General features: G+C 36.9%; 1 protein-coding gene across 2 annotated transcripts in view; it reads left to right on the top strand.

Moving 5' to 3' along the window:
- Window positions 1–15,465, top strand: part of kif5ab (kinesin family member 5A, b) — a 65,638-nt gene that overhangs the window by 15,165 nt on the left and 35,008 nt on the right. For both annotated transcript variants that reach the window (XM_017408880.2, XM_017408881.2), the window contains exons 2-8: window positions 7,819–7,906; window positions 10,617–10,690; window positions 11,030–11,134; window positions 11,428–11,476; window positions 12,569–12,624; window positions 14,795–14,882; window positions 15,083–15,207. In XM_017408880.2, the coding sequence (XP_017264369.1) occupies window positions 7,819–7,906; window positions 10,617–10,690; window positions 11,030–11,134; window positions 11,428–11,476; window positions 12,569–12,624; window positions 14,795–14,882; window positions 15,083–15,207 (585 nt within the window). The remainder of the gene's footprint in view (window positions 1–7,818; window positions 7,907–10,616; window positions 10,691–11,029; window positions 11,135–11,427; window positions 11,477–12,568; window positions 12,625–14,794; window positions 14,883–15,082; window positions 15,208–15,465) is intronic.

Here is a 15,465-nt window from a genome sequence, read left to right on the forward strand (position 1 = left end):
GAAACATCTGTGTGGCTGACTGAAAGGCTATCGACGTGTTGGAGGTGGTGGAACACATGCTCGGTCTTCTTTTCATTTCATCCAGATTTTTCTTTAGGTTGTTTAGTGGCAGGTGCGCTTTCAGTGTGAAACCTGATGGATGGGACAGAGGGTGAAATGTCCCTGAATGGGAAATAAATGGGTGTGTGTGTGTATTTGTGCCTTTCCTCACACCGAGTACATTCAGTCACTAAACGTTCCCCACATGTAAATGGGCTTTGTATCTTTGAAACTGTACCCTGCAAAAACACAAAGCAGCTTAGCCGCCTGATCAGACGTTAAAACATTTTCCTGGCAAAAGCCCTGGCGTGGCCGTGTGAGTAATGTGAGTTATCTGGCAGAAGGGAAGCTGGATGTGGTATGAGGTAATTGCAGAGCCGGAAAACCTCTCAGAGAAAAGGTCACACTAGATGGAAGGCAGAGTGAAATGAAGCAGGTGACTCTGGCACATTGGAAAGTGCAGTTTGCAGCTTTTGAACGACCACCTCGTATTGTTCATTTTGTAACAAAGACTGATTTGTTAACAGCCATAATGTCCTCTATAACCTCATAGGTTCACCGTAGAATCTGGAAGAACTATTAAATTGAATTTGGGTTCAATAGAAGTGATGATGTTTTATTATCAGAATGTGTCTCAAATGTTTTTGTCTTTAGCCATAGGCTGGTTTTTATTATTGTGTGTTTGCTGATTCAGCATTCGCACTATTGTTTTTCTTTCTTTCATTTTTTGTGCATTATTTTCAATTTAACTACTTCTACAGGTTTTGTGCTGTTTTAGCCTTTTATAAATCAAAACATTCAGCTGAATCAGGAGTTGGATGCTATGACTTTTGTTTTTTGTAACTTTCATATTTTCCTAAATGTTTAACTTTATTTAGAAATATTTATTATTAATATTATAGAAATTCACTGATATTTCATCAGTTTTTTTTTAAATCATTGTTTTCTTTGGAATCTGCTTTAGCCAACTTGCTCTATTTCTGTCTTCTTATGGTACTTTTGGCTTTTAGCTACCATTCTGCCATTTTTACCTTTTAGCTACTGTTTTGGTACATTTAGCATTTAGCTAATCTTTTGCTACTTTTAACAGCTTTTTTGCTACTCATACTTTTTAGCTAGCCTTTAGCTGTACTTAGCTTTCAGCTTCTCTTTTGTTAATTTTAGCTAGCATTTTGGTTATTTTAGCTTTTATATAATATTCTGTTTCTTTTAGCTTTTAGCTAGTGTTGTGTACTTTTAGCTTTAACAAGTCTTCAGCAAATTTCATTCAGCGTTCAGCATTCACACTTTCACAGAAAATGCAAATATATATTTAATATAATATTTAAATACTATCACAGATTTATTGGTTTCCTGCAGGCAGGAATAAATATGCAACTTGTCACTTAAAATAAATACAACTGAACAGAACCGTGTGTGCACATTATATAGAATAATATTCATCCATGCACTAATTTGAGGTCATTTTTGGGTTCACAAACTATTATACAAATAAATGGTGCATGAACCATCCTCATTTTAGTTTCAGAAACTTCTCAGAGAATTAATAGCCTTTTGGCTTTTAAATGCTTCATTAATTACTATTTGCTAATGTTGCCTCTCTGCCAGTTGAAGCAGGTCACTTATGGCAGGGTGAGTTTTGAGATTTTCTTTTCTATATAAACAGCTGCTGGAAAAAGGCATCATTATTTTTTCATAGCCACACTTATTTCTATTGCAGTCAGGAGTGAAACTGATGGTCAGTCATGCTACATTTGACATCAAATGTAAATATGTTTGTAGATCTTTATGACCATTTACTAACAGCACCAGGCCTCATTGGTTAAAGAAGGACTTTTTTTAAAACAGTAATATTAAAAAATAATAAAAATGAAGGACATTGGCACTTGAAAAGAGTGGGCACTTTTTAAAGCTCGACTCAAGATCCAGAGACGATTTGTTCTCTTACAAACAAACCTTTGTAATGTATTTTTAAAAGCTCTGTCACAATGCAGAAAAAACATCCTTTTATATCCCTTAGATGAGTTATAGGTGCTATTTGCAGACTGAAAAATAGTAGCAGTCATGGCTGGTTTTTAGAATTAGAATCTGAAGCCTAATGTTATTAAATAAGCAAAACGAGTCGAAATTAAACTATGTTGTAGAAATTCTAAAAATCAGTCCTCAAAGCAGGACTTTTGGATAATTATGGATAAATAAACACACATGGGTGAACGTTGTTCTACTGAAAAAGTTCCTTTTCAGCATCTGATCTACAAAATAACCAAGGCAGAGACTTGCAACCCCAGCTTTTGCTGGTTCTTGGATATCTGAATTACAAACTGCAGATAAAAGATGGACAATGTCATCTGATCACAGATATGAAGCTAATTCTAAAGCAACACTGTGAAATCAGTGTAATGCAGCAACTCATTTCCACATAAATCTTTAATGTCCAACATTTCAACACTTTCTGCAAAGGTTTGACATTTTTAACACACCCAAGGCAAAAATTGGAGATCTGTTGGAGATTACAGTGACTCTCATAGGAATAAATTGACTTCAGGCTGACAAACGAGGGATAAAAATTATTGTACAAGAATCCAGATTTTGTTTTGAGGGATAAAATTAAAGCACTGTAAAACAATCTAAATATGTCATGTTAAAATAAATAACAACAAATATCAGCAATAGTCTGAAATAGAGTCTGAAATGAATAAAAACCTAAGTATTTATCAAAGAGAACTGTGGTAGTTTTATAGATATTAGGCCTCAAAGTATGTCTGTTTTTGTCAAAATATATTTCAAAACCTAACTTCAGCATCCTGGCCCAAGTGGCACGAATGACTGAAGTGTAGTGACTTGATTTATCTTATGTTATGAGCTCAACAAACATCCTGATCAAGTACTGAAAATAGAAAGTATAACATGTGAAGGGAAAAGAAAAAATATCTTATATGCACTCAGAGAAAGTGAAAATGCTGGGAAAAGTTTTGTTAAGCTCTCTATAATTGGAAATTGACAAGATATTCGCAGGAAACAGACGGTGTTCAAAGGTATGTGAGAATCCTTAGTATCACACTGACGTTAGGTTGACAGACATATAAACACACCTGTATGGAGAGGTGCACAGAGCCCTAAACACAAATCAATCATAAGAGTAAAAAGTTGCTGCTTTTCAATTTCTGTAAATCCCAGATAGGCAAAAACTCATCATTCTTCGGTAAATCTTCTGACATAAATGTCACGTTTAGTCACCAATATTTACTCAGGTGTATAAAAAGCTCATGAGAGGCTTAAAAATATCATTTTTTTTTTACAACACTGACAAAGTGTGAATTGAGAGAAGGTGGGCTCATACTTTGGGTTGAGATGAGTCACTCGGCATTCATGAAAAAAAAAGTGAAAATTAAACTTTGCTGAATGAGCTGCTAAATATTGAGCAGTTGCTAAAGTTATAAGGTTTTTATCCCTTTTTTAACCTCTCATTGACTCTCTTTATTACCTTTGATCAGTAGCTTTTTTATTGTATTTCTGCAGCCCTTTTCTTAGTGATTTAGAGCCTTGACTTGTACTTTTTATTGTCATTGTCAAATAAATGGTTTTATTTTTCATGTGTTACCCAAATATGTGTGTTATGTCTCACGGACCAGTGAATGAATTTTGATGAAACTCGCAGAAAGTAAGCACTGGGTGTACATCTAGAGATGATTACTCTTGGAGTCCAATTCAAGATGGCTGTCACGGTCAACTAACCATAAAAATGCAGAAATCAGTCATTTTTGCAGATATTGAGCCAAAATTGAATGTGGTAGTAGCTGGGAGTCATTCACAACACATACTCTTGAGTACAACATCTCACAATATCACACGAGTTTGTGTTGCACATTATTTTCAAGGTTTGACCAAAACATCTACAACATTTTACAACATAAGACGATTTTAGTCTAAAACTCTGGGATGAATTGTGGCAGATGATATGCATTTCTTCAAGGAATGCTAGGCCTTTAATTTGATTATTTCTTTGGTCCTTATTGCTTATTCAGTCTGAGTTTGTGTCTAAATGGTAATTTCTGCCCATCACCAGTCACTCACAGTTTGTGTTTATTGTTGTGGTTTGTCTGTGCTGTGGTCTCTCTCCCGCTGGCTCTTTTGTTTTCTGGCAGACAGCAGCAGATTGCTGGCTGGACAGACCATGTGGGTGTTTGATGTGCCACACAACGCTGAGGGCCATGAACAATGTCTGCATATACCAGCATAATTCAGTGTAATATTTACTCACTTGAACGAGCAGACAAACGTTTGCACACTTGCGTTCGAACACCCTTTGCTTCCTGTTCCAGCGCTCCCCGTCCGCGTCCGGACAAATGATGGAAGAGACATCTGTTAAATTACACAAACAAACAAGCAAATGTGTTTATACCTGACGAGACGGACAGGCCCTGTGAAGGAAATGGAGATGCAGATGGAAAGCTTACAGCATGGCTAATGCATGTAAGCTATTATCATGTTAATTTAGAGCAGATTAATGTTGTAAAAGAGGAGCCAGCAAAACAAATGATTGCCAAAGGGGCGTTTTTTTTTTTTTTTACACAATTATATAACTCACTAATTTCATTCCATCCAATGACTACAACATCATGCCTTTTCCCTTTTAGTCCCACTTTTCTCCCTCTCGGTTATTTAGCTTGGTTTGCATGTGCATTCTGTGCTACAGTACAATTAGCGCACAAGGAAAAGAGTTGTCCTAATCACCTCTGATGGGGAGCTTGTTTGTACCTGCAGCTGTGATTACAGCCCTCTACAGCAACAACTAAACAGCTCACTCATTAGGACGTGAAGAAGATATGCGGAAAAAAGTCGTGAACAAATAATTTTATGCAAAGGTAAAACTGTGAAGCAGGAATTCCTTGTGAAGCAGACACACATATTGTTCTGTTTCTCCTTTCATGTTGCAGCTTTTCTTTATAACAGGCTGAAAAACAGCATAGTGAGAAAAAAATGTGGATTCCCATTGCAGATTGAAATAAAGTTTCAATTGTTCTCAACGTATGTTGTCCTAAGAGAAAAATAGTCTCAAGGGATCGCTTTATGAAATAGTAGGCTTTTTTCAAGTAGTCTTTATCTTGTTTCAGTATATATATCAGTTCACTGAGGAGCAGCAGCCACAGCAGAAAATCACAGCAATGCTGAATAGGATGACAAGCTTCTGTTTAAAAAGCAGCAATTTTATTTTCAGCTGCCTTTTTCCCACAGTGGTCACGCCACACCGGCCCGGAAACGACAGAAGCGCTGACGCCTTGTCTACCTTTTCTTGTTCATACAGACCAAACGAAGTCCATTTAGAACCACATCAGTGTGTGGCTTCAGACAACAGCATCATTATGGCTCAGAGCTGAGTCCTTCCATCCTGCATGTCCTTCACACACACACACAAATTGTTTCTGCTCTGTGACTACATCGGCTGTCGGCACACAGGTGCATTAACTCTGACCTTCTGTTCTGCCTCTGTGTGTCACTAAAAAGAGGACATGGCAACAATAAAGGTGCAGCAATCCTACTTTGAATGGAGGGTGTGCAAAGAAAGGGTGTGATAAACTAGAACGCCACATTTAGATCTATGCTCTACCTCTTCCTCCAGGCCTAAATATAAAATTATTCTGTTTTTATAGTGTATTAGTTTCTTACTATAAGACAAACATAATATAAAAAAAGTAATGGCACTCAAAGCAAATTGTAATTTTTGATTGACAGTAAAATCCTTGTTGACTGCTGTTAAGAGATTTGCAAAGCAGGGGAGCTCATAATGTCTGCAAGTGCAGGGAATTATTGGTGTGTGATTTTCCAGAACAGCCAGTGAGATAATAATATGACTAATGAGGTTTTAGACCAGTTTGGTCAACACTGAGTTTCCAGAGGATCTTATAAATTTAGCTAAAGCAATCAAAGGGCTGCTCATTGAATCAGAAAAAGTATTTCTCTTTGCAGCTTTCTTAGAAAACACTATCAGAGCTTTATTTTTTTTTTGGTTTGTTTTTTTGCTGATGACAGGTTTGTTGCATTTTTAGCATGCTTAGTCAAAAGAGCTCTACAAACCCAGAAATACTCTAGGAATATAAAAATACTGACTGCGAGCTGACACTTATGACAAAATATTTAGCTGTTTTCTCACGGTTAAAAGATGCAACATTAGGAGTCTTTTTTCCTCTTTCTCTTCTTAAAAAGGTATACTGAACCTGGCTCTTCCAGTAAAATCTCTTAATTAACCTGGCAAACAGAACCTGAGTCCTGTTTTAAAGAATAGTGATAGTTTTCTAGATTAAATTTTTTAAAGATTCTTAAAGAAATGCTGTTTTTAATTATTTATCCTGTCCTTTTTTAAACCTGATGGGCATTGTTCAAGGACTACTTCTTGTCACAGTTTGTTGTGTGAAAGTATCCACACAGGAGGCGGAATCAGGATGAAGATCCAGAACGAACGTTAATGACAAAATCCCAGGCAAGCGGTGAACACAAAAAATTGCGAAGCAGACAGGAGAACCTGAAAACAGACTGTAGAATATGTGCTCCAGAAATGTCTATGAGTTAAAGATTGCAGGTGTGCTGATTACCAACAGAATACAGTATGAAGCTGCAAACGAGCATTACTGAAGACATCCAGCGGTAACAGGAATAAAACTCAACTAAATAACACAAATAATTAAAACCAATTGAACTCACAGAAAGATGTAAAAATGTCAAACAAAAATGAACTCAGAACACTGAAACTAGGACTAAAACCTCAAAACCATGACACTTCTAGCTCTCAAGCTGCATTTGTTTGGTTGCATTTTGTCTGAATAGGTTGTTTCCAAACCAGAGAAGCCTCCCATGAGTCATCATATTCACCACCATCATCAGACCTTCAGTTTGTTTTATAAATATGATAATTAACAAAGCAACTTACTTTATTAATATTAATATTTATATTGGTACATGTATTGAACATTTTGTGCCGTATGTATAATTCAGAAAATGTCTGATAAACTCTTTTGTGAGGTAACTTTTGAAATTCCTCAATAACATTCAAGCTGAGAGTTTCTGGTTTAGAGGCTACATAATTTGAAAAAAACTCTCTTTTTTCTATTTCTTTGTTTTTATAGATTTTTTTCACATTGTCTTTCTTACATGCCGACGCTGGTTTTAGGTCATCTGTTTTCATCTACCCTCTCTGCATTTTCTATCCTCTGCTCTGCTCCACTCCCCCAATCCATTTCTTCTCTCCGTTGCTTCAGTTCACTCTTGAAGCCCTTGAATGCTGCCTCTAATGGCTTCATCTCAGAGGGAATCTCTATCTGTTTCTCCTGGGGTCAGACCATCTTCTACCTAAAGCTCAATGCAGCACCACTCTAATCAAAACACTCACCGCTTCTCAGTGGCATAAAAAAAAAAAACACTCAAGGATGCACGCTGCATCTTTGAAAAGAAGATAGATGGACTTCTTATTGTGTTTTTTTTTTTTTTTGCCCTGATGTTCAGAGCTAGCACACACGCAAACACAGCGTCTAAAACAAAAGTTCACACTCTCCAAAGGAAATATTGACTTTTTCCTTCCATATAGTGCCACTATAGGTTTATATTTTACTTTGGTAATAAAAATAATGTATGAAGCTGATCTCTCTCTCACACACACCCTTGTGCAAAGTTTCTATGATGGATTTTATACCAAGCCACAGGAGAGGCTATGGTGCTGACAGTAATCTAAAACACTCTGCAAAGTGTCTTTGTCTTCGATGACAGTGTTTGTTTTGGCATTCACAGGGGAAGTCGTACGTGTTTGACCAGGTCTTCCCAACTAACACCACACAGGAACAAGTCTACAACACCTGCGCCAAGCAGATTGTCAAAGGTGAGTCACATCAGTGGCGCCGTGCCTCTTGTCTCAAAGCTGCATGAATGACACAAATGCTGAGGGAGAAAACAACAGCAGACCTTGAATTATCATATCCTCCGCAGTCTTGATCTCTATATTGACTTTGTCAGTTCACACCTTAGTCACCGGTGCATACAGTAGCAGCTCCCTGCAGGCAGCAGAAAACCCATTTTCATGACATGATGTTGTCGCACCTCCGACAAGTACAGGTGTGAAATGGATAAAGATAAATAGATTAAAATAGTGCATGCTTTAGCAGTACACTGCATGCATAATATTTAGACAAATAAGCATTCTGAACGGATCTGTTCTTTCATATTTGCCTGCTCTAAACCACATAACCTTGAGTCATTATTGAAGTTAATTATTTTCAGTTGGTGTGACATTTTGTAATGAGGGGTGGGTGTGGCTTAGAGTGATTAATACCCGATAACAAGCTGTTCATGAAGTAATTACAGCGTGGTACACTTGTGGTTTAACAGAAACTGAACGGTCAAAAACTGTTAAATGCGTCACAGGCGCAACATTTTCATAAAAAAATGTGGCCGCTATTGTTCAGTTCCACCATGTTCTAGACGTACAACTCCACCTGGATTTTTCTGAAGAACAAGTGGCCAAAAACTTAAGTTTAAAGCTAAAACCCAAACATCATAACAGCCCTAATGGTGTTGAAGTTGCATTCACACCATTGTTTTCCTGTTTATAGTTTCTTTCACACATTTTTTTGTAATCTAACTACTTCTGCAATCTTTGTTCTATTTTAACCTTTCATTTATAATGATTTTTAATATTTATAACTTTTACACTTTTTGGATTATTTAATTTAACCCCCACCCCCCTATAGAAATACATTGAGATCTCTTCAATTCCTCCATTGAAAACATCTTCTCAAGTCTGGTTCAGCAGACCTGAACTTGTTTTAGCTTTTAGCTACTGTATTAGTAATTTTAGCTTTAAGCAGCAGTTTTGTAAACTTAGCTTTTAGTTGAGATTTTGATCATTTTCAGATTTTTAAAAGATAATGCACCTCTTTCAGTATCATTTAGGAGGCTGTCATTGCAGCATCGTGCAGGAAAAGTTGACTTCAACGAGATCAAGAAGCTGACAAAATGCCTGCGAGCATTATTGGAAATAAGAAACACTAAGTTAGTCACTGTTTATTTTCACATGACCCAAACTGTTGCCTTATTGTCATTCTGTGTAACTTTAAAAGTGCGAATAAACAAATTACAGTAGTTGTGAAAAAAATCCTTTTTTAAATTACTTAATAACTGTGCAAATTACTGGTAGCCTACTGAAATAACTGTTTTCTGTGAAAGAAATACCACTTTGAATATGATAACCATTGAGGCTTTAATGCCATTTTGCATTCCTTGAAAGCATTTTATTTGTTAAACAATCAACTTAATCTCTGCAAATCCAACTTGCAAAACATTTTTTACTTGGTGTCTGTTCAGAAGGCCTTAGATCAAATTAAACCAGCACTCTAAAGCTGAGAAGCTGGTCTCTTTTTTTAATTTCTTCTCTTTCTCCGCACACCTTGTTTTTTTCCTCGTTAGGATCTTGTTTTTCTTCAAAGCATTAAACTTCATTGAACTATTTCCAGATAGAGGATGAAAAAGATTGATTTGGAGAGGGAGATTGGTTACAGACTGAGAGATTGCCATGTAAGCTGAGGAAAGATTAAATAAAAAGGCAAGACAGGCTAAAGCACAAGGTTGGAGAAGTTCAAAGTAGGGACTGAGAGAAGAGTGAGATTTAAGGGGTTGTCAGGAGGAAAAAAGCAGGGGGAGCAACATCAGAGAAAAGTAGTTTTTAGAAGATGCTTTCTCTTGTTTATGGTCTTTCTGAATATCTGCCTTTTTGAACCCATTTTTTGTTCTTTATTGTCTCACTCTTATGCTTTCTCCTCTCCATTTACTATATTTTGTTTTGGCCATCTAATCTTCTGCTGCCTCTGAATCGTGAGAAAGCACAAGCTTTATCCTTTGATTCTTCCTTTCCCCCCCATCACATTGTTTTGGTCTCAATCTGACCAGTGTGAAAGCAGAACAAGACAAGCTGCTGAGCAGAGAGCTGTGATATTCGGCGAGCAGCCCTGGCAGGAGAAGACGGGGAGGGGAATGGGGTTCTGCTCGGTTTCAGCTGAAAGATTTTCTGATTTGTTTGTGGTCAGCTCACCTGTGGCAACCAGCCCTCTCAGCACGATATGTTTTTCTTTACCCATGTTTGACTTTTACTGCCAGGTTTTATGGGTCTGTGTCAGCATTATGACGTTCAACAATGTGATTCTTTACAACTTCAGCTGGTGATACATTGTTGTTTTTCCAGTGGCTCGAAATGAATAGAGAGAATAATCTATCTGTAGCTGCTTGAAGCCACGGTGAGTGGCTCTTGGTGATGCTAAAAGCTTCAGGTAGTTGTTGTTTATTGTGCGCAGTCACAAAGGTATTTCAGCACGTACTCAGGCTTAAATACCATATGCTCCTCAGTGCACAATTTTTATGAGGCTCAATTTGGATCAAAGGTCAAAGACGTTTGTCTCTCTCTGGGTACGACTTGTCTTGTTTACACAGCTGAAGTCTGTAATTTAGACACTTTAGATGCCAATCTTTCATTATCAGGTAAATCTCCCTCCGCTTTATTCACCATCTAACATATGTTTTCCTCTTTCTTCTCATATTAGATGTGCTTGGGGGATACAATGGGACTATCTTTGCCTATGGGCAGACTTCTTCAGGAAAAACACACACCATGGAGGTACAGTACTGCTAAATAATTCAAAAAGAAGGCCTACTGTTGTGGTACACACTTGCACACAAACACAAAGGTTTTTTTTTTTTCCTCTCTCATTCTTGTAATCTTCTTCTCCACCCACAATGGCTGTAAATCCACTTCCATCATAGCGATCATTTTTTATCTTCCACTTACAGCCATGTGTGGGAACTCACTTCCTTTGTAACTCTGGTCCTTTTCAAGTGAAAATCCACCTTGTTCTCTGTTCTTACGCTATCCTCCTTGCTTAATTTGCCCCAGGCTCGGGATTTATCCTACTGTTCATTCACATTTTATACTTATTTAGACTCATTCTTCCTACAGGGGAACCTTCATGATTCTCAGGCGATGGGAATCATTCCTCGGATTTCCCAGGATATTTTTGAACATATCTTTGCCATGGATGAAAACTTAGAGTTTCATATAAAGGTTAGTGTGCATTTTCAGCTGCAATTGTTAATCCGTACATTTGCACTTCTACACACTATAATATAAATATACGGGTAATCCTTTTGAAATCCCAACAAGCATCAATCAATCATAGTATCTTAATTTACTATTTTCTCTTTACGCCATGGTCTTATACTATAATAGAGAACATTTATATTCATACCAAGGGAAAAGATCATTACAGTGTTGTGCAGCAGCTTGTATTTGTGCATGAAGCATCTATATCATTCATCTCATTCTCTAGTATTAGAGTTTTCTTTTTTTTTTTTCAGGTTTCCTACTTTGAGATCTACATGGAAAAAATCCGGGACTTACTGGATGGTATGTTTATGCACTGAAGCTGTGAAAACACGACTTACATTTGATAGCACAGCACATTTCTGTGTCGTACAGATGGGGATTAAAAGCTTCACAGTTAGTCTCAGGAGCATCAGGGGCAACATATGAAGTGGAAGACAGGCAGCAAACAAACAAGAGTCAGTGCTTGAGTCAGTGCTTGAGTCTGCCCTGATCTGTTTTTTATTTGGACTCAAATATATATTATCCTAAAACTAGGCTCATTTAAAATCTACTTTTTATGCAGAGAATGAGCTATTATAGCATTATATTAAAAAAATTTGAAATGATAACTATAAAGTAATGGATTAACTTAAATAGAGAAATAAACAGCTTTATATCTGCCCCGATCAGCAAAGGTTTAGTTGGTTTTTTTTTATATACAATGCTGAAAGTCATATGATCCTATCTCTACAAAATAAAACCAGCATAAACCACCTTAGAGCTCTGAATAAAGCGTTAAATGCAGAAATCCTGTGATTATATAATTTATGGACCTAGAGTCGATGGTCAAAACCCCCAATCTGTATGCAGGAAAGTTCCCAGAGTCTGAAGAACATTTACACCACCAGCAACAAAAAAGTCAACAACAAGCAAGATAAATTAAGGCAACAAAGAGAACAACACCCCAAGGAGGAGTTATTGTTGAAGGAAAAAAATGGTAGGGTCATAAAACAACCAAAATTTCTCCAAGAAAAACATAAAAATAAAAATTCTGTATTGTTTTGCAGTGACATTTTTGTCAGGATAACAAGAGCATCACAAAAGACAAATACAAAAATGTGATAATTTGGTTTTGCAAACACTCCTTATTTTATTCACTCACACTTGGCAGAAATGTGTGCTTAACCTCTCGATGACTTTGGCAAAAATAGCTTAATTAAAATTAAAATGTGCCCACGGGTTCTATAATGTTGTTTCACTCAGCATAAATAGAGGCTGACTCACAAATATGAAGAGAAAACGATCAGGTCACAGAGTTGTGCTGTGACACACACACACACACACACATACACCAACGTGTAATGCCTTGAGTAAAACAATGTCCTCTCTTCTTATGTCCCCTCATGCAATCAGTGACAAAAAACAACCTGTCAGTGCACGAAGACAAATACAGAGTTCCTTATGTGAAGGTGAGTCAACTTCAGATGTAATTCCGTTTGGCAGCAGATTATAATTTTTCTCTATAGTAATGCAGTTTTTGGAAAGGTTGTAAGCATAAATCAAAAAGTGCTGGAAGCAGAGAGGCCAAGAGATCACTGTGCCGACACTTTACACTCTTGTCACACACTGCTTTTTGTCCTAAAACTCTCTGCCCTTGTTTGTTCATCCCTGCACTCATGAACTCATAAGGTAAAATAAGGCAGGCAACTATACTATATCTGTTGTTTTGTTTTCCAAAATAAAATTAGTTCTCAGCTTATTTGCCTCAGTAATTTTTCGCTATTATGTTCTTCTAGTTCTTCTAGCGATATATTACATGTATTGTAGAATATACTATCATTATAAATCCACAATATACTAGATTGCATTTTAAAATGGTTAATTTATGCCAACTAGTGTCTTAAAAATACAATAATGTATGCTACAAATGAGAAAATTAACATAAGTTTTATTCAGCATTTGTTTGATGTCAGATTACAGCATTAAACAAGATAAAGAGAACAGCAAATCCTCTCATTTGTGCTTGGTAATTATTGGGTTAACTTAACTGTGTTTTTGAACAAATGAGAAATTAGCAAGGCTCTCATATTTGTTCACACTTTGTGGATCCTGATTCAAAGTGTCTACTTTTTGCCACCTGTAGCACTTGAGTGGAATGTGCTGGAAAATGCAGTATATCACTTTCTGCCAGGGATGTAAAGATTGAAATCCTGCATATATATGAAAAGGTACAAGCTAAAATCAGTAAAATGTCACTTTTAAGCCTGCATCTCACTAGGCTGCCTTTGCTTTAGATTAGTTGATAAACAGCATTCGAGGGAGTCTCCAGAACATCTTGTGATGTTTGCAGGGGGTCTCAGTTTCCTGACTTGAGTTGCAGAGACACATAGTTTTGTCACTTGAATTTTGAACATGTTCAAGAAATTTGTGACAACTCTTTTTCTTAAAATAGTCACCGAGTCATTGCAGGCATCCTGAACCCCTCTAAAGAGAGATAGAGCTCCAGCACAGGAGCTCTCATCTGACAGAAAACACGTCCAGGTCTAAAAGAGAAATCCATTGAAGATTAAGAAGTTAATAAAAACTGGTTCAAATTTGACTACCTTTATTTTATAAGTGTAGTCCAGCAGATTAAATTATAAACATGGGGGCAGCTGCTAAAGTGGGTACATTGTGGCTGGAGGTGGGCAACAAAATAACGTGCATGGACCAGATATGCAGAAATACAAAAATAAGCCATGATTTTCCAAAACTGGCCATGCAAAGCACTACTATACAGCTCGCTGGTTGCAAATACTAATAATTCAGTGAGGCTGCAACTGAAACGTTGCAGATTTTCTTGCAATACTGAGTCAGGTTTGAGCCGCCAACTAGGCTCCAACATTTGCAGCTCAGTGAGAAAGCAACTTTTATTCTAGCTAAGCAGTCGCTTTATTTATATATATATATATATATATATATATATATATATATATATATATATATATATATTTGGAAACAAAACAACTCAGCCAGAACATCCAGGTACGTTTTTTTTTTTTTTTCAGGCGATTGTGAAAATTGTGGTGGTATATTTTTTTAAGAAACAGATCAATTTAACCCAAATTTCTATTGTCAGTTAAGCAAAAAACCATGTCTAAAATGGTGAATTATTATTTCATTATATTTTCTTTGGTAATAAAGTCTATTAACCAACTAAGCTGAGCTGGAACAAAGAAACTGTTTGCCTTGTTTTTAGTTTCTCAGATAAGCATCTGTTTCCTGTTGCCTTACAGCATCAAACAGGATGAAGAAGAGTGTGAAAAAAAATCTTCTTATTTATGCTCCATAACTGTTGGGTTAAAAAAATACTCTTGTTGAAAGAATTTCAGCAAGTCTCACATATAGTCTTCACAGTTTAAGGTCAAACAAACTACAAGCTTTTGCTGTATTTAGATGGTTATGCGTTTCTTTGGATCTTTTGTGTGTCTGTACATAAATAAAGAGAGACATAAAAATATGGGGTGGCAATTTTTTACACAGAGACGGCTTTTATCTGTGCATATACTTTCATCCATATATACTGTATACTTTGACAATGTCGTTTTCTTTCCTTTACAACATATATTAATGTAACATACTGCTGCTGTTATGCATTAGGGCTGCACAGAGCGCTTCGTCACCAGTCCAGAGGAAGTGATGGATGTGATCGACGAGGGGAAGGCCAACCGTCATGTCGCTGTCACCAGTGAGTCACATCATTGATCTTCCTGATGGTCCGACACTCACGCTGTCAAACACTTAATGCCAAAATATTTTCAGAGGGGGGGGGGGGGGGAGAGAATGCAGCGTGAGGATCAATAAACTTTCTTCTGTCTGCGGAAAACAAAAGACTTAAATGGTATTTTAAATAAACCCTCTCATCCTTTTTTTCATATTTCACCCCAGACATGAACGAGCACAGTTCTCGCAGTCACAGCATCTTCCTGATAAACATCAAACAGGAAAACGTGGAGACGGAGCAGAAGCTGAGCGGGAAGCTGTACCTAGTTGACTTAGCTGGAAGTGAGAAGGTAAGAAAGAAAGGGTCCAATATCTGATGTTGATGGGATTTTGAAACTCTAGGACCAGGCGTCGTATCTCAGATTGATTTGTAGATATTGGAAAAGCAGATAAACAACAAAATCCCCATAACTAAAGATATGTCAACCTCTTGCCTTATGCCAGTGAACTGGATTTATGTTGGATATGGTGTCATATGAGAAGCATTTTAGCAACAAAGAACTGAGTTTTATTTTGTGTGTGTGTGTGTGTGTGTGTGTGTGGGGGGG

This window comes from Kryptolebias marmoratus, linkage group LG4 (genome assembly GCF_001649575.2).
Source record: "Kryptolebias marmoratus isolate JLee-2015 linkage group LG4, ASM164957v2, whole genome shotgun sequence".
Lineage (NCBI taxonomy): Eukaryota > Metazoa > Chordata > Actinopteri > Cyprinodontiformes > Rivulidae > Kryptolebias > Kryptolebias marmoratus.